Below are 24434 nucleotides of genomic sequence, written 5' to 3' on the forward strand. Positions count from 1 at the left end.
GGGAAGGTGAAGAGGAAAGCAGCCGGCTTCCCAGTGCCTAGAAACAGCAGTTCTGTTACTTGCATGTCACCGTAGGCTCCCAGGGTTGGGAATCTGCGGTGGTCACTAAGAGGGGCTGTTCTTGGCTAGGCTGGCCTCTAGGAAGGGACTTCCCAGCACACACTCCGTGCCAGAGTCATTGCCCCGAGCAAAGTGCGAGCGGTGGATGAAAACCACAGGCTGGGTGGAGGGAGGGAGTGGTCGTGGGCTAAAATCTCCCCGAAGGTCAAGACTGCGCCTCAAGCTCTTCGCATTCTCCAGCAGGTAGCTGGGCGCGGGCTCCGGAGAGGGCGCAGAGGAACTCCTTTGGCACTGCGCGAAAGACCGGAGACAAAGGCACCCACTCTTTCCCACTCCCTCGCCGCTCTTGCACACCCCCAAGTCATCCTCCCCTGGAGGAAGGGAGCAGGGCACGTGCAGAGGCGCAGGCCGGGGGGATTCGGGCGGCGGGGGACCCACAGCGCAGGGCGGGCGCCCGGGGTGGGCGTGCGCGCACGCCCCGGCCGGCGCGCGGGAGTGTTGGGGGAAGGGGGTGGTCTCCAAAAGGGGGAGGGGAGAAAGCAGGGGGCGGGGAGAAGCAGGGCCCTTTAGGACCCGGCTGCGGCGGCCGCCGAGGAGGAAGAAGCGGCCGAGGCGGCTCCCGCGCTCCAGGGCCGCGCCACCTGTCCGCTCGCTCGCCGCCGTCCCGCTCCCCAACGCCGACATGCTGCCGAGACTGGGCGGCCCCGCGCTGCCGCTGCTGCTGCCGCCGCTGCTGCTCCTGCTGGGCGCGGGCGGCGTTGGCCGCGGGGCGCGCGCCGAGGTGCTGTTCCGCTGCCCGCCCTGCACGCCCGAGCGCCTGGCCGCCTGCGGGCCCCCGCCGGCCGCCGCCGTGTCCGGAGCCGCCGGCGACGCCCGCGCGCCCTGCGCGGAGCTGGTGCGGGAGCCGGGCTGCGGCTGCTGCTCCGTGTGCGCCCGGCTGGAGAAGGAGGCGTGCGGCGTCTACACCCCGCGCTGCGCGCAGGGGCTGCGCTGCTACCCCCACCCCGGCTCCGAGCTGCCCCTGCAGGCGCTGGTCCTGGGCGAAGGCACTTGCGAAAAGCGCCGCGACGCCGAGTACGGGGCCAGCCCCGAGCAGGTTGCAGGTACGCGGCTTGGGACAGCCGGTCGGGAGAAACTTGGGGGGCGGCGGGCGAGCCTGGCCGGCGAGCGTGGTGCGGGGAAGGGGTGCGCGTCGGGGCCGCGGCGGCCGTGGGAGCGGAGAGGAAAGCTGTTCCCGACCCACTCTGGGGGGATTGTTGGCAAGTGGGGCGCGAAGTCAGCCCCGGGCGGGGGTCCAGTCGTTGGGGCGCGCGGAAGAGCCCTGGCGACTAGGTGGTGGTCAGCGGGGCGAGGAAAGGCGTCTGTTACCATAGGCTTCCCCGGGTGGAGCGTACCCCAACTTATATTATGGAGGGGGGCCTTTCTGGGGAGGAGGGCGCTGTCACATCGGTGGGAGTAGGAACTTGGAGGAGTGAATCTGGGGGCGACGGCTGGAGCCGGTCCCCGCCGTCCGAAGGGTCCTGCTGGACGACCCGCTGGCGGTGCTGGGGACACCTTGGACTTTGGTGAGAGGGGGCGCTAGGAGAAGGCGGCGGCACCCTGGAGGGCCCCCTCTTGTGCCGGGGTTGTGGGGTGGGAAGACAGGACTTCTTGGTACTTTGTCGGGTGGGGTTTTAGGGGAACATATACAAGGGAATGCTGCGGTTTACATCGAGCACGCAGAAGGCTCTCGCCACTATGCTGGATGGAAAAATAAAGCCGGCGCGTTGGGGAGGCGAGGGAGCGACCCCAGCGGCTGAGTCTGTGTGACCGCAGGGGCAGCCACGCAGCTCGGGTTAGCATCTGGGTCGGGGGCGGGAGGGGGGAGCAGGGGCGCGGCTACCAGTACCCTAGGAGGTGTTACCCCCCCCAACTCTATCCTAATTTGAAGGCTCTCTTACAAGGATGGGACCCCGAGATTCTTTGTAAGGGGCCTTCACCCAAAAACTTTTTCGAGGGACACAACCAGGCTAGAAGGATCTCTCACGATATATGTGTGTGTGTGTGTGTGTGTGTATGTGTGTATGTGTGTATTTTTTTTATAAATATATTTAATTACAAAAGCCTCGGGACCCAGTGTCTGGAGAAGCTGTAATTATTTTCTTTCTTCTTGGAGGCAGTGGTGAAATGTGCCCACTGCCTGCCTCTGTTGTTTAAAAAGCAAGCAAGACTGACAAAGTTTCCCAAACTTTAGGGAAAAAAAAGAAAAAGTGGAATCGTGACTGGCTTCTTAGTTTCTCTGTCATTTACACCCCCCGCTCGAGCCCCCCCCCCCTTCTTCTGGCCTGCTATTGTTTTCCCCTGTTCTCCTTGGGAGTGGAATTAGGGATCAGAGTTGAAGTCTTTCTTTTACTTCTGCTGTTTCTCTGGGGTATTTTGACCTTGAGTGTAGAGACTATGAGGGCTTCTGAGAGTGCAGCCCCCCAGTTCCTTTCTCACCCTAGAGCCCCCCAACCCAGCCTGCCTCACGGTTAACCCTTCACTCCGGTTTCTCTTAGAAAATAATGTAGGATCTTAGCCTCGGTGAAGGTCCTTCCACTGCGGGGTGCCTGTCATTCAGTCCTGCGTTCCTCTATCACCCCTTTGCACCCCGTGGTCCACCAGGGCGGAACTGTGATTTCTGGGCTGAACTCTGACAAACTAAACATCTCCCTCAGCAGGGTGAAGTTTTCGAAAGGCCGCTAAGTTCATAGAATCCTTGGATTTTGACTGTTTGAATAAAGTGTGCGGCACATCTCCATCCTAAACATTTCAGCGCTTTTTTTTCACTCTTCATTCCTCTCACTTTTAGCCTGAAAACAACTCTCCTGCTTCCCAGATCCCCAGAAGCAGGTTAGGGTCTTGAGAAAAGGAGCAGAAGCCGGAGATTGTCCCCATTCATTCCTCCCTGGAGCGTGAAGCGGGGAGAGGGGACAATGGGGTGAGTTGATTGGAGGAATGTCGCTGGATTCTCTGTCTGGTTATGGGGCTCCTAAACCTCCTTAAGCCTCCCCCCCACGCTGCCCCCCTTCCAGTCCCTCGCCTCCCTCCCAGTGCCCAGCCCCTCCTGCATTTTTCTCTCTTGCTCCAGACTGGGAAGAGGGGCTGGCAAGTTGGGGGGACGGGTGAACTTTAGATGTGCGGTCCTGCGGGTGTGCTGAAGAAGTGACCAAGAGTAGGGCTGAGGGGTGGGGAAGGAGACACTGCAGGGGAGAAGCCTGGGGTTTGGGAAGCAGGGGTTTGGGAAGGGACAAGTTTTGAGGCGCTTTGCAGGAGAGGATCTTGGGTTGGAGCAGGGATGGGAGGGCCATAAGGAGAGGACTGGAGGGGGAATCCAGATGAGACCTTAGCGCTGAATGCTGCCCTTTTCTCCTCCCATCTCTTCTCCCCGCTCTGAAGAATGAGCCCTAACCCCTGCCCCCCCTCTATCCCCCCCCCCCAGCCTGCATTCCTCTTTGAGCAGGTTGCTTTTGAGAATTTTAAACATACCCTCTTATTTCCAGGCTGCAAACTCCAGCAGTTCCGGCTTTGCTGTTAGCTCTTTTGTCTTTGTTCCCAGGACTCAGGGGCCGAGTTGCTGGCTTCCTGGGGATGGCTGGGATGCAGGGGTGGGGGTGGGCACATCAGCGGGTGCTGTGCCTGTATCCCGTGGGGGTGATGGGCTGGGACTTGTTGGTTCAAGGAAAGGAGAAGTCAAACGGGAGGCGGAGGAGGTAGGAATGGGTGGGCATAGAAGAATAATGGCAAGGGGACCCCAAAATCTGCCTGAAGTCTGTACCATAAAAGTGTGTGGCTGTGTTTGGTAGTGGAGTGGACAGAAGTGTCTAGAAATATGGGAGGAAGCAGAGGAAGCAGGTTGGAGCCCTTTCAGAATTCCTGGCCGGGGACTCGCCCCAGGCTAGGCTGGACTAGTTCCCCCAGCATCTCCCCTGCCTCCTTCCCTGCCTTACAAAGCCCTGGATTATGCTGAGGGGCGGAGCCACCCAAATGGCCGTCTGCACATATAAAGGTGCTATAGAAATGTGCGTTAATTCAGTCTCTGGGCAGGCGGGTGGGCAGGCAGGCTGGCTGCCTTCGGAGGCTTTGCATGTGCAGTTGCTGGGGAAGCATAAAGGGGGACCAGAGGCAAGCACTGATTTACAGTGGTCCAGTGCAACTTCAAAAAAAAAGGGGGAAAAAGCAACGGGACTTCTGGCTCAAAGTGCTGCTTTGCATCTTGTCTTGCATAAATTTGCATACTGAGTTCAAAGTCGTAAAATAGACTTGGGGAATGAGTGGGACCCGCTGTCACTGATTGCTAACACCACTACCTCCCGCCCCCCTCCCCCTCCCGGACAGAACACCCAGAACTAGCTCGGCTAAGCTGCTCTGCCTGAGTTACCGCTGTGCCTTGGAAGGAAGAGATGGGGGAGCTGAGGGCTGCTGTTTCTGGGTCCAGTCTCCTGAAGGCTACCAGCCAAGCAGGGTGTGGCATCTGCACTCTGGCCTTGGAGGCAGGGTTGGTCTGGAGGGTATGGCTCACAGGTCCCAACCAGAGAAGGACAGCCAGGCAGGCACTGTCCTTGGCTGTCTCACCTTGGACTGCCTTTGTGCATGGAGGATTGGGATTTAGGGAAATCACAATCCGTCTTCACTGCAGTCTCCCTACCCGCCTTCCATGTACATCCAAGGTGTCCCCCCTCCTAGTTCCTTTTGTGTGGTAATAATGACCCCATTCTTTTGACAAGACATATGGGGAAGTTTTGAGGGAAAAAAATCCTATATAACAATGTCAAAAACAAAACCAAAAGGATCTCTGAATTGGAATGGTTGGCGGAGTGTGGGGGAAAGATGAACCCATCTGTTGTGTCATGAGAGTCAGGATGCACTGGTCCTTTGTTCATTGGAGTATTGAGTTTCCTGGCAGGCAGCGGGAAAAGGGAAACTTGGATGATGCTCACTGTTAGCTGACCGACCTTAGCGTTGAGCTTTAAAGTAAAAATTTCAGACATGTCATTCCTTTAGGAGGGGACTACAAGGAATTTAGTTATATAAAAATAGTTCCTGAGAACTGGAGCATGTTCGTTTTCTCATTGTCAAACATTTTGAGGACTTATTTGAGAGAGTCACTGCTTGCTTGCCTGGTGATTAGGTTAGCTTCTAGTTGGTTTTCAGATGAGCTGTTTTATGCTAACTGCTAAGCTTTGATATGGTGAAGTTCCAAAAATTCTTGGCTGTGAAGAAATAGAGAACCCCAGTACAGGTTGGGGTGGGGGGTGAGGGGGGCTGCTAAAGGGAATTAGGGAGGAACAGAAAATAAACAGGCTATGCCCACATTTTGATTGGCCCTCCAGACCCGAATACTTAGTTTGGTACAATATTTGGCACGATACAGTACAAAACAAAGAGAAAAAAAAAGAAAAGGTTTGTTTTGTTTTGCAGTGTTGGGGGTGGGGGAGGAGCTGGCTTTTTAGTGATTCCATATCCAGGGACTGCATTTAGTTTTAGTCTCCCCTCTGTGTCCCCAGCTTCTCCTTCTCAGTCCCCAGTGAGCCATTCCTCTTCCCCACCTATCCCAGTCTCACGTGGTCTAGAATACCTGGCGGAAGCTAAAGAAGTGGCAGGGCTTGAGAAAATGGCTTGGAAAATATACTGGCCTCAGCCTTCCTCAAGGATCCTATTAAAGGGAGACTACATAGGTGATTGGGGATTGGACTGTTTGCAAAATACCTAATCCTTAAATGACCAGGGCAGCTGAGTGACACTGCAGGACCAGGCTTGGTGGCTGGGGAAGTGGCTCTTTCCTCTTAGGGGGCTTCATGGAGGGGAGCTTCATGGAGGGCGGCTTCTGAGCCCAGGGCACAGAGGAACAACCAGGGGAACTGGTGATCTGGCTGTAGATGCTTCTTGCTGGCTCTGGCCAGCAACTTGCTGTGATGGCAGGCAGCCACCAGGAGGTGGGTTGCCCTCTCATCTGTCCTCATCTCTTATGAACTGACTTCTTTGCCTGCTTTGTGTCCACTTTTAACCCATCCCTGTGAGAGAGGATTTTATTTCCACTTCGCAGGTATAGGCTCTGGGGCCCAGTCAGGGGACACCGGAGCAGGTAAGTAACAAGAGGGGATGCCACTCTGGCCACCTCGCCTCTCTACGCCCTGCCTCCATGGTCACGCAAGGGGTGGGGCTGTTGTCAGGAAAAGCCTTTGACCCTCTCATCCAGAAGCTGGTCCTGGACATCTGCCATGTGCTGGTGACATGGGCCACGGGTCACCACTGCCAGGTTCCATTGTTTGCATTCCCTCTCGTCTCTTGAGAGGCCCAGTCCTGGGGACTTCAGAAGTGAGTAGCAGTTAGGAGGGACTGAAGGGTGCCAGGGCTGGGGTCAGCCTTCCCATTGCTGTCAGATCAACCTGGGTTCCAATGCAGACCCATCTCTTAGAACTTGGATGCTGGTGGCCAAGGGCCTCCTCATATGCCAGCTTCCCTGTTATGAAATGGGGCTGATTGTGCTTCTTAAATGGTGTGCCTGTGGGGGTCAAAGTGATAATGGAGAGTGCCTGGCACATAGTAGGGCCACATATATGTGAGCTGCCTGAATCTTGGCATGTGATATCTCCTCTCTGTTGTATATTTAGCTGGCCTCTGTGCCATGCAGGCCACTCGTCCCTCTGGCATTAGGGGTCTTATCCTGATGCGAAGCGGCTTCGGATCACAGCCCAGTTTTCTGGCATGTACTAGTCACTGAGGCAACAGTGGAGTGTCTCCGAGCCTCAGTTTCCAAATCTATGAATCAGGGATCGATGGCATTGGCTCCATAGGGTCATGCTTGCATTGTTGTGTGTGCATCTCTCTGTGCATCTCTTTGTGTGTGTGTGTAAAGATAATGCATAGAAAGCTTATCACTTGGACTTTGTTTTTGTAATGAGTCACTTGATTTCCATTTCTTCACCTCTAAAATGGAAGTATCTGTACCTCTGACTGACTGTCATGGGCTGTAGTGAAGCTGTAAAAAGGGTAATGAAACTGTACTTTAGGTACACTACAATCCCATTGACAATAAATAAGCAGTTGGAGGTGGACAGGCTTGCATTTTTGGTGGGTGAGTAAGGTGGTGCTCTTTGGGTCCCGTGGCCTGGCTGTCTGGGACTGACCATTCTTATTCCGGGAGCTTTACTCTGCAGAACCTAAATGGGGCAGAGGTGGCTGCAGGGTTCTGGAACTGGGCTCCCTGGGCTGAGTCCCACCTTCACCTGGCCAGCCCCCCTCTGCAGGACCCAGCCTTCCAGCTGTGGCTGTCAGAGGACCCCAGAGGCCACACCTCAGAGGTGGGGAGCTCCTGCCCCCTTGGATGCTCTGTACAGGAAACCTGCCATCACCCAGACTTCAGAACAATAGGGTCAAGTACTCCCCAAACTGGCCCTCGGCATCAGTACCTGCATCCTGTGGCCAGTGTGGGGGTGTGCAGTGGGGGGCAGTGGCAGCCAGAGAGGACCCTATGCCATCTACTTCCTGCTCCAGGAAAGCGGGCTTTCAGATCCATCCTGTCTCAGCCTGGGGTGCCAGAAAGTTGAACGTGATCCTGGCAATGAAATTGGATGTTCTATCCAAAAAAGTGACGTTTTCTTACTACGCCTTCTCCAGACTTGACCTCACTCCCCGGTGGGGGAGCAGCTGTCATTTGCAGGGGGCTGAGGGGCTCTCCACAGGGACGCTGAGTGGGGGCCGTGTTTTCTGGGACCCTTCCTAATGTCTGATTCTGTCCGCGGGCTCAGAGTGACAGCCTGTCTGGGCACCGAGACAAGATGACTCTGTTCTCAGGCATCCTAGGAAGGCGAGGCCCCCGGAAGCAGAGGAGGTAGATGCTTGAGTTTTGGGGGGTTCACGGGCTTATGATGAAACCATCAACAGTGGGGAAAAGACACAGCCTTGGGGAGGGGTAGTTGGTCAGGGAAATTTGTTAGTTTTCAGCTTCCAGAGTAGAATGTATGGGGTAGCGATTTTTTTTTCCCTACAGCAAAGTGGACCATCACCCCCCACCCCCTCCCCCTACTTGGCTCCTAACCCTCGACCCTTCTCTCCCCCTCTGGGCCACTCCTGTTCCTTAACAAAGCCAGGGAAGATCTGGGCTGGCTCAGCTCCTGGTGTCAGTCAGGACTCAGAGGGAGACCTCGCTCAGAAAGCCGGCTCCCCCGGAAAGAAATACAGAGTGGACTGTAGTGGCTGGAGGGGGGGAATTTGGCAGCCTTTGGGGCCCCTTCTGGCCGCCAGCCCCACATCTCTTCCTGGCTGTTGGGAGGCAGGGCAGGAGTGAAGACTGGGGAGAAGGGGACAGGGATTGGCAGGCTTCCAGCCGCCGCCAGAGAATTGGCCCTCCAGCCCTGGTGAAGTTGGCTGAGCAAAGCCTGGGGAGGTTTCTAATTAGTGGACGGGTGTAGGAGTGTCAGCCTGTGCTCATTCAAGGAAGTGGGGCCTGGAGCCAGGGAGCTGAAGAGGGTAGGGGCACTGGGACCGGAAAGTCTTGGGAAGTTGAGAGATGGGAGTGGGGAGAGCAGCCCATCTGCATAGGCTAGGATCCAGGTTGGCTTGTGGGGGTACAGTGAACTTGGGTCTTCCTGAAAGAGTGACAAAGTAATAATAATTAAATGGCTGTGTCTAGACATCCTGCACTTAGACCAAATTGCCTGTAGTTTTGCACACCTCCCCACCCCCCCAGGCCCCCAGCTGTGTTTTAGCCACAGGATTCTCCCCACCTGACAGATGGAAGAAATCAAGGTTGCATTCTGGTTCAAATGCCAAGGCAAGCGCAGACCAGAGTGGATAGACCAGAGCGTAGTCTGAGGCTCCAGATCTCATTCCAGGGCTCCATTCCATCAGGCACACATGCAAAGCAGCCATGAATTATATACTGCTGCCTGGAAAAGCTCCTTTTCCCTGGGAGGTAGTAATTAAGGCATAACTTCTCAAAAATGTTCCTTTATGCAACTCCCCAGGAAGTTTCTTTTAGGTCTATTGTCTTGACTTCTGCATGGAGGTGCCAAGTTGCCTCTGCATGGTGAACTTGCTTTCTGAAGTGCCGGAGGTTCAGATAAAATGAAAATGGCAATCCCCCTGTGCCCTGCTCTTGCAACTAACTGATAATACTGGGTAGTTTCTATAGCAACCGTGGCAGGAGGCGTGGCAGGCAGGATAGAGAGGGTTGGTGGAATGGGTTTAGTGGATCATAAGAGCTTTTGAGGTTGGGGGGAACTAGTTGGCTTATGACTGATGGCTGCCTGCCCTGGGAAGATGGGGTCTCATGGAGAGGGGGAGGGGCAAGGTGATGGGGAGCAAAAGGGGCACTGGTGTTAAAAAGTCTCGGTTGAGAGTCTTTCCTTGATGCAGGGGACCAGATGCCATTTGCTTACAAGCCGTGGAGCCAAGCGACCAGGTTTAGGTTTTTGGCTCTGCCATTGGCTACGTGACTTTGTACGATTGACTTCAAACCCTTTGGCCCATTTTTGTCAAGTGTAGGAAGGGATAAGAAAGTATCAACCTGATGTGATTGCTTGATGATTAAAATGAAACTGTGTACACAAACCACTTAGCACAGAAACTCAGATAATCAGATGACATTGTGCATTTCTGACCCTGCCTCCTTCTCTCTGTGACCTCAACACAGTAGAAGGACAAGGGAAAATGCCAGTTTTCAGGTGTCTTTTGATTGACCAATTTATTGAGAAGAGAGACTTTAGAATCCCATCAGGAGGTGTGGCTTTCCACGGGGTATGGCTTAGCTGCCCTTGGCTTTGGAAAACTTCTAATGAGTCCAGAGCAGAGTCGGGGGGGGGGGGGTTTCCAGCGGGCAGTCACGGCCCTTGATGCCACTGCCGCTCACCAGGGCATGGGGCTGGCTGACGCGGTCCCTGTATCCCAGAGGTGAGGCTGCGCACCTGAGCCGCCGCTGGTGGACTCCTCAGTCAGGAGAGGGGAACCATGCCAGGCAACTGATGAGATGCGGTTCTATATCAGACAAAATTAGTGAACTTTTAGATGAAGAGAAAGAAAAGCATGGTGACCTATTTAAAGGCACTTATTTATATTCAGGACACTTCTTGTGCTGGTTTGAGAATGTGGCAATCCTAGACATTTTTGCAGGTTTTTTTGTTTCTTTTTGCATCCCCTGCATTCAGTTCGTCAGGCTTGGAGTATCTGGGCGCAATCTTAGTGGGATGGAGAAGAGGTGGGTCTTTATTACTCTCTGGGGGCTGCTCTGTGGGGTTCACCCTTAAGAACCCATTGTGGAGACCATTTAATTGTGGGTCTGGAGAGGGAAGTGTCCTTTCTATCCCATCTCTGTCTTTCCTTTGCGCTCTGTCTTTATTCATGACTCGTCTTGCTGCTATGGCACCTGATGATGAGGGAGAGGCCAGAACAACGAGAAAAACAAATAGGATAACCCAGAAAAACAAATAGGATAACCCGCTCTGGGCTGGGGAGTCTGGGGGTGGGGTGCAGTCAACTTCCTGTTTCAGCATTGACCCAGCACTTCCTGTGTGCAAGCTGGGAGACTGAAAATAGAGTCATCATACCACCTGTACTAGAACTTGCTCTTGGATCCTGGAGGAGAGCAAAACAGCGTTAGAAAAAGTTGAATATTATCTAAGAAGAAAACTAGTAAGTAGAGACCGTAGATTAATCTAATGCAAATAAGTGGGTGGTTCTTTTGCATTTTGACTAAGGCTCTTGGGAAGACCTTGGCAGCCTACACTATTCTGAGAGCCCTTTCTGATGGATAAAGTCACAGAAGTAAGAGACTCGGGTTGAACTGCATCTGCTTCTTCAGTCTTGGAAGAAGAAAGCCCGTCACCTTCAGTCCAAGAAAGTAAATGAAGTATTCAGACTCTCTCCCTCTCTCTTCTCCTTTCATTATTTACTTTTCCCCAAAGCACTAAGGACACCAAGTCCAAGTTTGTATAATTTCTATCCTTTCGAGGAGAAAGAAGAAGCATGGACCCACCATTTATTGTGCTCTCAGGCTGGAGGAAGTTGAATCAAATTCCAAGAGCATTTTGCCTCCTGATGTTCTTCGTCTGCCCGGTCAAGTGGCCTCGGGACACTGGGAGGCCATGTTTGCCAACCTCCTTCTTCCTCCAAAGGTGCCTCCTGAACTATTCTAGAGGAATAGTTTACCCATCTACGTTTTGTCACTTGTTTTGGTTCTTGCCCAGGAAACTCTTGCGTGGCTTCTTACCTGTTTCCTCTCAGGTCCTCAAGGGGCAGTTTTCCATCCACTGGGCGTGACTGGCCCTTGGGCTCCTCCAGTGCTCTACCCCTGTGGATGTCTCCAGAGCCCTTTGCACCAGGATGGGCTTGGCCCTCCATTCTCACTTGAGGGGCCTAAATCCCTTTATCTTCCCCTCCTTGACCCTATGACTCTCCTCCGTTGCCGTTTCAGGTCTTTCCTCTGACTCATTTCCTCATTCTTCTTAGTCACAGAGGCTCTCAGGCCAGTCTTTGATGGGCAGGCAGGTGAGCCTGGTGGTGAAGTCCGCCCTGTCACTCCTGCTTGATCCTCTTCCAGCTGGTGGAATATGAGGGGTACCCTGCATTTAGTGACACTCTTGCCTCATAAGGAGGGTGAGGTGTGGTTGGAGTGAGAGGGGTAATTATTACAAAATTTTAAATTTCTGCATTAAAAATTAAAGAAGAGTACTACTACTAATAATATAATGTCTCCAGTCTGCCACCCCACACTGGGTATGGGTGATAGTTTGTCATGCTCACTTTAAGTCTTTTATACAAACTTCCCCTGGTGGACTTCCCCACTACCCTGCCACTGACCTCCACCAGGTATTAGTTAGTGTTTCTGTTTCTTATTTGAACAGATTTCGTTATGTATATGAGAGAAAGGTGGATGACCATTATCTGCATTTACTCTCTGAACATGCATTGAACATGTCCATAGAAGGTTTCATTCTGCCACTTTTTCCCTGTCAACATTTGGTATTTGAGATCTACTCATGTTTGTATAGATGCACATAAGGACTATGCTTTTTAACTGCTGTATACTATTCCATTTTATTACCCTGCTGATTTTATTTACCCATTCACCTTTTGAAAGCGTTTTGGATGAGGTTGTTAATAGTTTTTTTTTTTTTTTTTTGCAACTTTAAGTTACGTTGTTATGAGCACTTCTGCACACACGCCCTGGAAGCTGATCACTGGGTCTGGCACATCCCTCCCATTCCCAGAGCCTCAGCTGCAGGTCTGCACCGAAGCACAGTCTCTACTCACTTGGCTTCAGCAGATGGGACACCTGGCCAGGTTCTCGGTTGACTTTAGTTGCACCACCAGAGAAATATTCAGGACCTGTGGGAGGCAGGAAAAGCCGATCGAGCTGTTTGTCATCTTGATATCAATTTCTCCGACTCCTCAAGGACAGCCTGGCTCACAGAACCCCAGAGGACCTTGGCTGAATTGGAGCATGTTTTTGTTTTCTCAATCTGTCTGCCTCAGCCTTGACCCTCCCCTGGTTCGTGCGATTCCAGGAATGACCCTGGTATTTATAAAGCAGCTCTTTAGAGAGTGCACAGGCAGGGAGGCTCTGGAGAGACTGTGCTGTTTCTCCTTACTCTAGAAATCTCTAGAGTTAGAAATCTCCACGAAACCTGGCCTAGAAGGGCCCCTCTGCATCCAAGCATACCTGTGTCTGTTATGAGCCCCTGCTGCAATGGGTGGAAAGAACATAGGAATCTCCCCATTACAAAGTGTGCACATGAAGCCATAGCTCCTAAAAAGAGAGGCATCTTTTTCAGGTTACCAAGAAAGTGGGGCAGGAGCGCAAGACTTGAAAATGAACAAGGCCCTTGGAAATGCCCAAGCTTGAAGGGCTTTGTTAAAATCCCTGACTCCTTGACACTTGCCCTGGACCTCTGGGGCAGGAGTCCAGGACTATTTGTGGCAGGCTCTCCACATGATTCCTCATGGACAGTCGCAGTCAGGAACCTTTCACCTAGTCTAACTTCCTGAATGTATCTAGTGCACAGCTCATTGAAGCACCCCTGCCTGGGGTCCCTTGGAACCGCAGGCATGATGGTGACATACGATCAGAAGCTTGGTCCTCTGCCTTTCAGAGCAGCGCTGCTTCCTACCATGCTAGAACCAGTTGGCTAAGCCTTTGAGTCAGGACCTGAGAACTGGTGTTCCAAAGTCTGGATCGGTGGCAGTTGGCTCACTCCCCTTCCCCAATGAACTGTCACGTCCAGTAGTGGTTTCCTCCCTGGATGTGGGGGGACCTGTGCCTATTGACCTTTCATTTTCTTACCCAGCTCTTTAGTACCTCACTGGGTAATAGGCCTGTGGTAGGCATGGTGCAGGAGATGATCTCCAGATGAGAAAGGCCACTCCTTCCCTGGTGTGATATCACCTGGCTGACTTGTGGATCTGGGACAGCAGGAGGCATGTTGCAACTATTTCTTTCCACCAGGGGAATTAAGAGTGGAGGCTCCATTTTCTGTTCAGAAGCCACATCAGTTGCTGCTGAAATATTGCCAAAGTGGGATTTCTGTTGAAATCTGGTGGCCTCTTGGGAGGTTGGCTCCCTGGGGTGAGGAGAGAAGGGAATGAGCTGCGGCTCAGCAGGGGATAGATGGACCAATCAGGAGAATGCCATAGACCCAATGTCCTGGGTGCCAGGCTGCACCATAACTGACATCCATGGGCTGCTCAGTATTCTGCCACCTGCTGCCTCTGACTTCGAAAAAAAGGTGGACAAAGACTCAGTGAGACTATAGAGCTCATGATAAATTTCAGATGAACTATAACAAATTTCCCCCCTTTCTACACACCCCATTTCTAACTTGCACCTCCCTCCCTACCCCTCAGCATGAATTGTCAACCCCAGTCTCTTCTTCCAACATAGCAAATACACCTTTGATTTACCTGCTCAAGAAATAGATCTTTTCAAGTTTGATTTTTTCTGCATTGGGAGTTGGATAATAATACTGTGTACGATTTAAAGGGGTTGGCCAAAATCATCGCTGAACCAAAAGTGGCAAAGCCTGATGGTCTTTGCCCATCTGAGTTCGTTCCTGAATTGTCCACTGCCATGGATATTAATTGGAGAAGTTGTCTCAAAGGGCGGAGGAAGATGGCAGTTAGTATTTCTTCTTTTGCCCAACATGTGTCAAGGGCAAATGCATTTTGGGAGAAATCAACAAAAAATGGAGCCATGTGAGTCCCGTGCCCAGCTCAGCTCTGGGTGAAACCAGAGAACCAGTCAGCATTCCTCTGGCCTATAACTCGCTGTTAATTCTGGAAGGACCTGGAACACTGTCTCCCCACTGGGGAGATAGATTTTGGGGTTAGATAAGGTCATCTCTGTGATGCCCCCAGCTTCTGGGTTTCCAGATAATTATAAGATGAGCTAAGGTGAAGATTGGAAAATGACTAGGGTTTCTTGGAAAGAAAGAAAGGAGGCAAATGCCTGTTAGGGAGTTGTTGGTTTTGGGGAAAGTTCTCCTTTTCTTAGCAGACTGGCCTAAGGACAGACACCTTACATGCTAAGGAAGCAAAAATAGGGGGTAGCTTATTTTCATTACAGATACTTGAAGATCTCTTATTGATCAGGAGTCACCGACTATCAAATGGAGCACTGAGGTCAGAACCTCACACTGGGAGAAAATGAGGTTTTATGAGAATAAGGATCTATTGGATATAAGGCCATTTGCTTTATTTTAGGTTGTTGGTGCTACAATCAAGCAAGATTACATTGGTCAGAAAAAGAGTGATGACAAAAAATTCAAAATCAGATACTAATGATTGACAAGGATATAATACTTTCTCCCGGTGTGTCAGCTTCTAGCTGCCCTCTCTGGCTAGATGGGTAAGGCCGGGTCAGGAGACCCAGGGGACCCTGTGCCAACCGTGTAGCGCCTCTGGTGATGGCAAAGAAGTTGGGCGTGCACCTGTAGATCCAAAGGGAATCCTTCTGGGCCTCAGACTTGCCATCTGTCAAATGGACAACTCGTCTGCCTGTCCTTGTTCTCATCTTTAGCCCTGTTTCAGGGACTTACGGTAGAAGGGGTGCATTTAGGACACATGGGGGAGGGCTTCTCCCCACTCTTCGGGAAGAAGCCTAGATTCCCTGCTCTCCTTTTGTTGTCTCCTGCACATCTCTTTGGAAAGCTGTGCTCTCCGCCTACACTGCCTCCTTCATGGTGACCCATTTCCTGGGCCCCTATAAAGAGGAGAATAGTTCACACTAATCCTTAGGGAGAAGTCTCTGCAGGGGCTTTGGAGGTCCCTGTCTCATCCTAATTAAGCCTTTTCTAGTTGTGTGATTTGGGTTGCTAAGAACCGTTTCTTGGAGTGATCTTTGCCCTGCAGCCCATGGAGCTGCATGCAGCAGTGGTTGCTTAATAAATATTATTCTGAACCTAACTCTCTTGGGCAGAAAAAAAATGCAACTTGGTATTTTTGTTCTGAGGGCAAATTCCATCTCTAGCTGGAGTTCTTCATCTGGAATGTTTCCCCGTGGACTGTTCCTGTCGCCTCTAAGAGCATGTAGGGGAAGAACATAGTAACGTGTGATGCTGTCCTTGTCTCGCTGAGCGTGGCGGTGCTATGCGGGTACTTCCCTGAATGTGGGGGAGATGCAACGAACTAAGAGCTGCCTCCATGTGCCCCTCTGGTGTGCCTGGTACAGCACGGGCACCGAATCTGCAGGCAGCTCCCCCCCCCCACCCCATCCTCCAGGCCTCCCGTTGGGAGTGGTTCTGTTTGTCTGCATTTTACCCTTGAGCAGTGGGGCACAGAGAGCTTTAGCAACTAGTCTCTGGCTGCACAGCTAAGGGTGAAGCTAGGATTCAGACCCAGGCCATTAGACTTTGGAGCCTGAACTTTTTTTTTTTTAATAAGATTGATTTATTTATGCATACAAGAGCTGGGGTACAGGCCAGAGGTGTGAGGGTGAGAGGATTCGCTAGAGACAGAGTGGGGAGCTGAACAGGCAGATTGAAATACACTGCTGAGGTGAGCAGTGGGCGAGACAGGAGAGGTTGCTCCCTGTCTGGCCAGGATTGAACTCGTGCTGCAGAGGCTGCGGATTGCTTCATAGCGCAGTGCTTAACCCCTTGCGCCACTAGGGAGGCCCTGGAGCCTGAACTCTCGAGCCTCTTTGCTGAGAAGAGTCAAAAAAAGCAGGTAGGTGATCTCCAGCCTACAGTCCTAGCTGATCTCCACCCAGGCTGCTTCTCGTTTCCCTTCCCTGAGCTTCCACTTCAAGATGTGGGGCTTCAGCATGTGCGTCAGCAAACCAGCCTGTGATTTCCTCATCTTGTCGGCATGTCTGTTGGCAGGGATGCTGCTGATAAAGGAGGGGAAGGCACACAGCCTGAATGCAGGTGGCTCCGAGAGGTGGGACCATCTTCTGGGGACCTGGAGTGTTAGGATGTGAGGGCTAAGACACGTCTGCCTTTGCGTACCCCTTCCTCTGTAAAACAAGACTAAGTGAAGTCATATTTTACACCTGGGACTGAATCAGTATTGTCTAGGAAGATACCTTCTTTGACCTGAAAGTTCCCTTTTTTCTAACAAATGTGAAAGAAATGTAAGCGTCCACCAGCTCATGACGAGGCCCTGTGCCTCGTGAGCAGGATGGGCCTGCCTGGAGCCTGTGGGCTGAGGGCACATGTATCCATATGTGCCCTCTCTTTCTTTAGAAGTTTTTCTAGAGCTTTCTGAGGGTCTTGTTTGGGGCATGGTGTGTAAGCTGACCTCTGGAGATGCTTCTTAGGCCCCATCTGGCGCAAGAGCCCTGAGGACTTAGGGAGGAGGGGAGTGGCGGGCTGAGAGTCCTCTGGGATGCCTGAGGTGACCACCCTCCATCCCAATACTGCGCTGCAGACTCCTAGCTGGAATGAGTCAGGCGCTGAGCCCGGGAGACCCTGATGCAGAGGCTGTTGCAGGCACTGGGCTCAGGTGAGTGGAGCCTTCCCAGAAGCTCCTGGATAGGACTGAACATGGACTGGCCTTCCCTTCTTCAACCAGAGAAAGTGTGATTGTGGCCCCCAGGGTGACTGGAGTGGGCAGGTGAACCGCCTCCCAGAACAGAAGGGCAGGTAGGTGACCTCCTGAGAGTTGCAGGCTTCCCAACAACAGAGCGGATGGTTCTGAAAGTGGGGGAAGTGTGCGTGCCAGCAGATTCCCAGAGCCCCCGACTGTTCTAATCACCACGTGAGCAGAACATCTGTCTCAGGTCTGGAAGTGGTGTCGGGGTCTCCAGAAAGCGCTCCCACTGTTGGCAGGAGCCAGCAGGCTGGGGGCAGTGTGGTAGGGTTATGTCAAGGAGGATCTCAGGTCCAAGGGGTTGGATGAAACACCTGGAAGGTGCAATTTTGTCTCTCTTATTTGATTCTGGGTAGGCCCCATTGCCCCCAGGCATGGGGACCAGGACCCCAAGATTGTCCCTCCAGGTCTGTGCACAGAGAAACCTGCCAAGAGAGGACTAGCAGGAAAGCTGAGATGGTGAGGATGCCTCCCCCTCCTCTTGTGCTAATGTCTGCCGTTTGTGTCAGAGGTCAGGGTTAGGGAGGCGGAGGGCCACTGGGCATCAGACCATCCTATTTATTTTCCAGCTTCCTCTCATTCTTTCCCCTGCCTCTCTCCTCCAACCCCCTGCCCTCCACCTCTGGCTCCAGCTGCCTGACCCATGCTAGAGGGTGGCCCTGTGCAGACCTGGTGGGACAGAAACTGCAGCAGACTGGGCTTCTCTGTGTCCTGGTTCCTGGAAACCTGGTAGGCAGCCGAGCCAGGGAACTGGGGACTCTTCTACTGAGGCCCCTGGGTTTCTGTTGCTCTCAGCCTCTCAAGGAGCAGAAAGGGGGAGGCAGAGCGGGTGAGGAGCGATGGAGGTGGGTTGAGGATTCTGATTGAATGTAGTGGAGCTGGACTCTCCCACTGAGCTGAGTGGCAAATGCCTCTACGCAGCACATCCTCCTGGAACATGGCTTCATCTGCATCTGGTTTACTCATGATAGAACCCAGGCTACCCCGAACCCCTGGGGAAATAGCCATTCTAGAGAGAAGAATTTTCCATGTTTCCAAAGGCTCATTCATTTAAATATTTAAATTTTCATTTTCCTAAAGTTTAACAATTTTGACTAGAAATCTTTATTTTTTTAATTCTGAATGCTTGGAGCTTTACCTCCTCCTTGCTTTTGATACCCCAAGGTTGTCGTCATCATCCATATAGCTCTTTTGGGCTGCACAGCATGGCAGCCCCCCCAGCATCTTCGGTGGGTGTGTGGTTGTTTGCCAGGCCCTAGTTGTCCCCGGAATTAGGTTTTTTAGTGTCCTCTTTCCTCTCTGCCATCTGATGCTTCTTGCCACTGTCCACCTGTCTTCCTTTCTGTTTTTAATTTTGTTGATTTTATCCTGTGGTGGCTTTGGAAACCAGACATCCCAAGCCAGGCTTCCTGAGCGGTGCTGTTGGAATATTGGGGTGGCTCTCCAGGTGTGATTCACCCCGCGTCCTGTGAGAGAAGCACCAGTGCTTCTGCTGCTCGGGGCTTGTCTTCCTGCCTCCTGCCCGTGGTCCTGCTGCTTGCTGCTGAGGTAGCAAGAGTGGGACGTGTGTCCTCGCCATTGGAGCCATCACTTCCTCCACACGGCAGGGAGCTGCTGTATTCCTGCGTGTGTGTCGGCCGCATTATCTGCAACATGTTCAACGGTTGTGAGAAGGAGGAACTTTCTCCAACGATTTATGGTTAAGAGAACGGTGGCACAGAGAGGTTGTAGGTGCAGGAGTAGAGCTGGTGTAAAAAGTGGCAGAGCTGGGTTTTAACACCAGAACACCCTCTTCACCAACGCTCATTCATCTGCAGATGTGAGGGTGCACAGCAGCTGTGAGGTCCCAGGGGTGGAGGGGATGGGGCAGTTCTGTAGACTCCCCTCGTGTGCTGGGGCCCTGCCTGTGCCCGGTCACCCGTTCCCTTGGAATCGGTCAGAACATGCTTTGCAGAGTTGGGGGTTGCCATGGCGCCAGCCTTCATGGGACTGGAGAGGTGCCCTGTCTCTTTGCTGGTGAGTGAGCAGGTGCCCCAGCTTACTACCACCCAGAGGAGGTCTGGCCCTCTGTCCTGGGCAGTGCCACCCATCAGGGCTCGCTGTTTCCACCCTGCATCTCTGCCCAGGACAGCACCCGCCCCAGCCCACCATGCTGTGCTGGAATGCCGAAGGCCTTGCCAGGCACTGTGTGCCTCACCAAGACTCTTGTGCAGAAAAAAAAATTTAAGAGCCATTTAGTTGTATTATCAGGGCTGTAGGTTTTTGAAGGTGCATTAAAAGGGAAGAGAAATGTGCAAGATTTGCTCAAAGACACGCCCTCGGCCCTCCTTTTCCCGAGCTCTTGTTCGGACCTGCAGGAGAGGGCCCAGCATGGGCTGCGGCTCTGTTTGCTGTGTCTACAAGGGGCTGTTTGACTCTGGCCCTCTGAGCTGGCGGGGACTTGTTTCCTGGGCTACGGTTCTTCCATGCCCTTCTGTCTCCTCCCGCCCTGCTGGACATGCCTAAACCCGCATCAGACTGGGAGCTGGGGCTGCTCTCAGGGACCCCTCCCATGAGCTCTGCCCACAAAAGGAGCCTTTCCTCCTGGGTGACTGACTGGTGGTTAAAGAAAGTTGAGAGGCTTAACGGTTGTTTCTTAGACAAACATCTGGAGGAGGCTCCCTACTGAGCGATAAGATAAATGGACAACGTCAGGGGAGTCATAGTTCCTATTCTTGGGACTCTCCGCGTAATGGGGGATTGCAGTGGGAACATCAGTCACTGGCAAGACACCCTAGGGCACAGTCCCCCCACCCCACCCCTGGGGAGGGGGCCAATGTAAATGAGGGATAACAATAGGGGGTTTTGGGAACTAGAATCTGTCCCCCCACCCCCAAGCCCTGCGTAGCCTGTAGCCTAATGATCTTTGTGGCACGAGTTTTAAAGCAACCCAGTGGGTGCCCTCTTTCGGCCACAAGTGGTGAAGACTTTGAACCGGTTGTTAGAGGCAGGTGGATGTGGGAAGTCTTTCTGGGAAGAATGATGAACCCCTGAAAGAACTGAACCCCATTCCATGGAAAGGACCTCAGAGACATCCTCACCCTGCTGTGCTTCTCTGCTCCCGGCCTGCCTCCCGGGATGGAGGCAGAGTAGAGTCATGTCCCAGGCGCTTCTCTGGAATCACACAGCCTGTGTTCAAACCTGGATTTGTGATTGTGGTCAACACTTGACCTCCACAAGCTCCAGTTCGTCATTGGTGGTGCATGTACTCACAGTACTAACCAGGAGTTGTGCGAAACAGAGAGTGATCATACATGCAGAGTGCTTAGCACGATTCCTGGGATGTGAGCCCATCTTAGTCATCATCGGGGTCCAGCTGCTCTTGGAAGGTCCATCTCTGGGAAACTGGACCAACAGTTTTTTCTCCCTTTCTCTGCAGACAATGGCGATGACCACTCTGAGGGAGGCCTGGTTGAGAACCACGTGGACGGGACCATGAACATGTTGGGAGGCGGAGGCAGCAGTGGCCGGAAACCCCTCAAGTCTGGCATGAAGGAGCTGGCTGTGTTCCGGGAGAAGGTCTCCGAGCAGCACCGGCAGATGGGCAAAGGTGGCAAGCACCACCTGGGCCTGGAAGAGCCCAAGAAGCTGCGGCCGCCCCCTGCCCGGGTCAGAGGGAGCTGGATCTGGTTGGAGGGGCAGGAGGACATGGAAAGGGAGTCTCCCAGTGGGGGGCAGCACCCCAGCAAGAGTCACACATGACCCAGATGCATATCCTGTGCTCGCAGGCAAGAGCGCTGCTTTCTAGCTTTACCCCTAATAGGTCCATGACCTTTCCAGTATCTCATCTGGAGCCTTCGTATCTCTGGCTGTGGCCTGGACTGGGGGCAGGGTTTCTTAAGGCCTCTTCCTTCTAAAACCTCTACATTTCTGTGTGGCTTCTGGGCCTAGGCTGAGAAAATGGATGCTGGAGGTGAAAATGGACCCATTCAGCTTGCTCGCTCTCGTGGCTCCCCGCACTCAGCTGCCCACTTTGCTCTTTCCTGCTCAGCTCTGCTGTCTTGGGTCTTGGTTTATGCAAAGGAACAAGGGAGTTTGTCATATGGGGATAGAAATACTCTAGAGACATTGGCTTGAGTTTAGTATTTGCAGGTAGATTCCATTATAATCCACACAGCCGTTGTCCCAGAGCGAGGAGAGGAGTGAAAACTCATACCCAGGGTGACTTTCTTTAGAGGGGAGCGCGGGGCACAGTGAGAGCACTAGGATGGTGTCCGAAGGCCCTGTTCCCGCAGCTGACTGTGTGACCTTGGCAAAGTCCCTTCCTATGCTTGTGCTCTCAGCACCAGTGTGACCCCGGGTCACACGCAAGCCAGTGTTTCTGAGCTCATTCTTACTCGAAGTGACCTTTTTCCCTGCCATCCCCATTGGTGCCCACAGACCCCCTGCCAGCAGGAACTGGACCAGGTCCTGGAGCGGATCTCTACCATGCGCCTTCCAGATGAGCGGGGTCCTCTGGAACACCTCTACTCCTTGCACATTCCCAACTGTGACAAGCATGGACTGTACAACCTCAAACAGGTGAGAGAGGACCCTCCTTGCTGCTTGGATAGGCCTTATTCCTGCCTTACCCACCTGTAATCCTCTTGAGGTCCAGACTTCTGTCTGGGGGGTAGGAGGGGTATGGATGCCAGGAGATGGGGGTGCCAGGAGATGAGAGTGCTGGGAGAGGAAGATATTCTGGCTGCCAGGGCAGGGAAGGCAGGAGTGGGGCTCCCCTAACTGAGGTCAGGCCTGTCCAAGGCTGACTCCACTTATCCGACTACTTGTCATCAGTGCTTGGTGTCCATGTTGACAAGGAGTCTCGTGGAGAAGAGGTGCCTGGAACAATGCTTCTTGACTTTCATTGAGCTTTAGAATCACCTGGAAGGTGATGCCGGCCTGATTGCCACTTGGAAGGTCCATTGGGGAACGATGGGAGTTGACATTCCTACCACACACCCTCGGGGTGATGATTGTCTATAGACCATGCTTCTAGAATCACTGATTGAGACCATGCCAGCCAGTCTGGTTTTCAAGTATCTCAGGGAATGGAGAATCATGAATGAGAAACCCAACTTAAAATATTTCTAAAAACATTGCTAGAGCATTGTAAGTACATTAGAGGAAATTAAGAAGGTGCCCATGTGCCCACAAGAGCCCCCTCCTTCCCCTGCCTGTGTCTGTAGCTGCTGATGGCCAGGGCTCCCCTTAATGTCATCATCACAGCGGTGGGGAGCTTGGGTGGCTGTTGTCAGTGACTATGGAGCAGTGGTTGCTTGTCCCTTTACCTGGCCTGTGTCATCCCTTGTATGGGGAGGACAAGTAAGAGTCTGTTTCACTGAAGGCCGAGCAGTGGGCAGTGGGGACTGTGGGCTCCCCTGCCTTTGATTTTCAGACAGTGGTTCTAAGCCCTGGCTCCAGGAGCCTTATAAAACATGGGTGGCAGTGCAGCACTTACACCCCAGGAGAGCCAGATTTTATGACTTGGGGTGCTTTTCTGAGCACAACCAGGATTTTCAAAAGTTGTTCTGGTGACCCTAGTGATTCTGTAGGCCCCCACTTAGAGGGTGGGTTTCAGAGCCAGGAGGCGGGCTCTGCCAGCAAGGGGTTTCACGCTCATCTCCTTCATAGTCCAGGTGTCTCCCTTTCTAAAATAAATGTGGATCTAGCATTAAGCACTGCTTGAGCATTAAACACTCTTTGTGCGTGTGCCCGGCTACTTCCGTTGGCACTCGAAAGACATAATGATCTCTTCCAATGAAGAACAGGCTTGTGCTGTATCTTTCAGTCACTAAAGGGATTTACAAGAGTAATAGTGTATGGTCTTTGGATGCCGAATGCCCAGGTTGCCTTCTCAGCTGTACCTCTAAATAGCTGTGTGACCTTGGGCAACGCACTTAACTGATCTGTGCTTCCTTTTCCTCATCTGTGAGTAAGGTGGTGATACTAGCAGTGATTCATAAGGGGATTGTCAGGGTCAAATGCATGTGTAAATTAGACATAAATGAAAGGAGCAGTGTGTAGGTTGCTCACGCAGTGTGACACACAGTAGGCCCTGGGCTGACTTTCACCATTACCTGTTTTGTCCATCCCACTGTCACCCAAAGCTGGTTCCCCTTGAACTGGACTTTCCTGTGGCGGGGCAGCGGGCGGGGTGGTGGGCAGGCAGCTGGGTCTTTTCCTCTTTCAACATCCCCAGTAGCCTTGCTGATCAGAGCCTTAGCCTCAGCCGTAGCAACAGTGCCACACCGGAGCTTGGTGGTCCCCCAGGCCTCCTGGACAGGACTCTGCACCTAGCAAGGTCACGTCTGGCCGAGACCACCGCCCTGCAGGCCCCAGCTCAGCACACACGTTAGCTGGGTTGCAGGAAGGGGGGAGTGCCGGTGGCTGTGGCATGTCCTTCACGGTGTCCTCTTCTCTCCTCAGTGCAAGATGTCTCTGAATGGGCAGCGTGGGGAGTGCTGGTGTGTGAACCCCAACACCGGGAAGCTGATCCAGGGAGCTCCCACCATCCGGGGCGACCCCGAGTGTCATCTCTACTATAATGAGCAGCAGGGGGTTCGTGGGGTACACACCCAGCGGATGCAGTAAACCACAGCCAGCCGGTGCCTGGCACCCCCTGCTACCACCCCCTCTCACCAGCACCGGCAGAGAGGGGAGAGCTTGTGTGGTGGGCGGGGAGGGTTTTCCAGGAGTTTCGACAAGTGTATTTATATTTGGAAAGAGACCAGCACCGAGCTTGGCATCCCCCACCTTTCCCCTCCCCCCTCCCCAGCTGGAGATATGCCTGCCCCCCCTTTCTCTGTCCCAACTGGGAAGAAGGGGTGGTTGCAGTGGCGGAGCTGGGGACAAGGTTTGGGAGGGGGGAAAGAAATTTTTATTTTTGAACCCCTGTGTCTCTTTTGCTTAAGATTAAAAGAAAGAAAAATAAAGTGTGTGTGTGTGTGTTTTGTCTGAGTTTTTGGAGTTGCCAGGGAAGCTGAGCCTGGGGCTGCTGCGCCTCCTTCCCTCCAGCCCCCCCACCCCCACCCTCACTCCTGGGGACATGGGGAGAGCACAGCCTCAGATTGTCACCTGGATAGGGAGTGATTCGGGAGAAGGGGCTCTCCCTGTGGCCTGGCCTGTGGACACAGCCCTGAGTCCAGGTGTGACCCTCCAGGTCAGTCTGGTAATCTGCCTCCCAGCGGAGCCCCCGGCCCCTCTGCTGTGGCTGGGCTCTGGGAGAAGAGAGGTGACGGTCCATGTCTTCTCCCACACGGAAGTGACCCTGCAGAGGAGCCAGGGAACAGGGTAACATTGGAATCGGGAGC

At 53.1% G+C, this 24434-nt stretch overlaps 1 protein-coding gene across 1 annotated transcript; it reads left to right on the forward strand.

Moving 5' to 3' along the window:
* Positions 1–742: 742 nt before the first annotated feature.
* On the forward strand, positions 743–23715 carry IGFBP2 (insulin like growth factor binding protein 2; the record flags this gene model as incomplete). Its single annotated transcript, XM_084249307.1, has 4 exons — positions 743–1163; positions 20522–20751; positions 21523–21663; positions 23551–23715. 4 exons carry the CDS (start codon positions 743–745, stop codon positions 23713–23715), a joined length of 957 nt encoding a protein of 318 aa, XP_084105433.1.
* Between the last annotated feature and the right edge of the window lie 719 nt (positions 23716–24434).

Source organism: Talpa europaea, assembly GCF_964194135.1.
Source record: "Talpa europaea genome assembly, chromosome: 1".
In the NCBI taxonomy this organism is placed as follows: domain Eukaryota; kingdom Metazoa; phylum Chordata; class Mammalia; order Eulipotyphla; family Talpidae; genus Talpa; species Talpa europaea.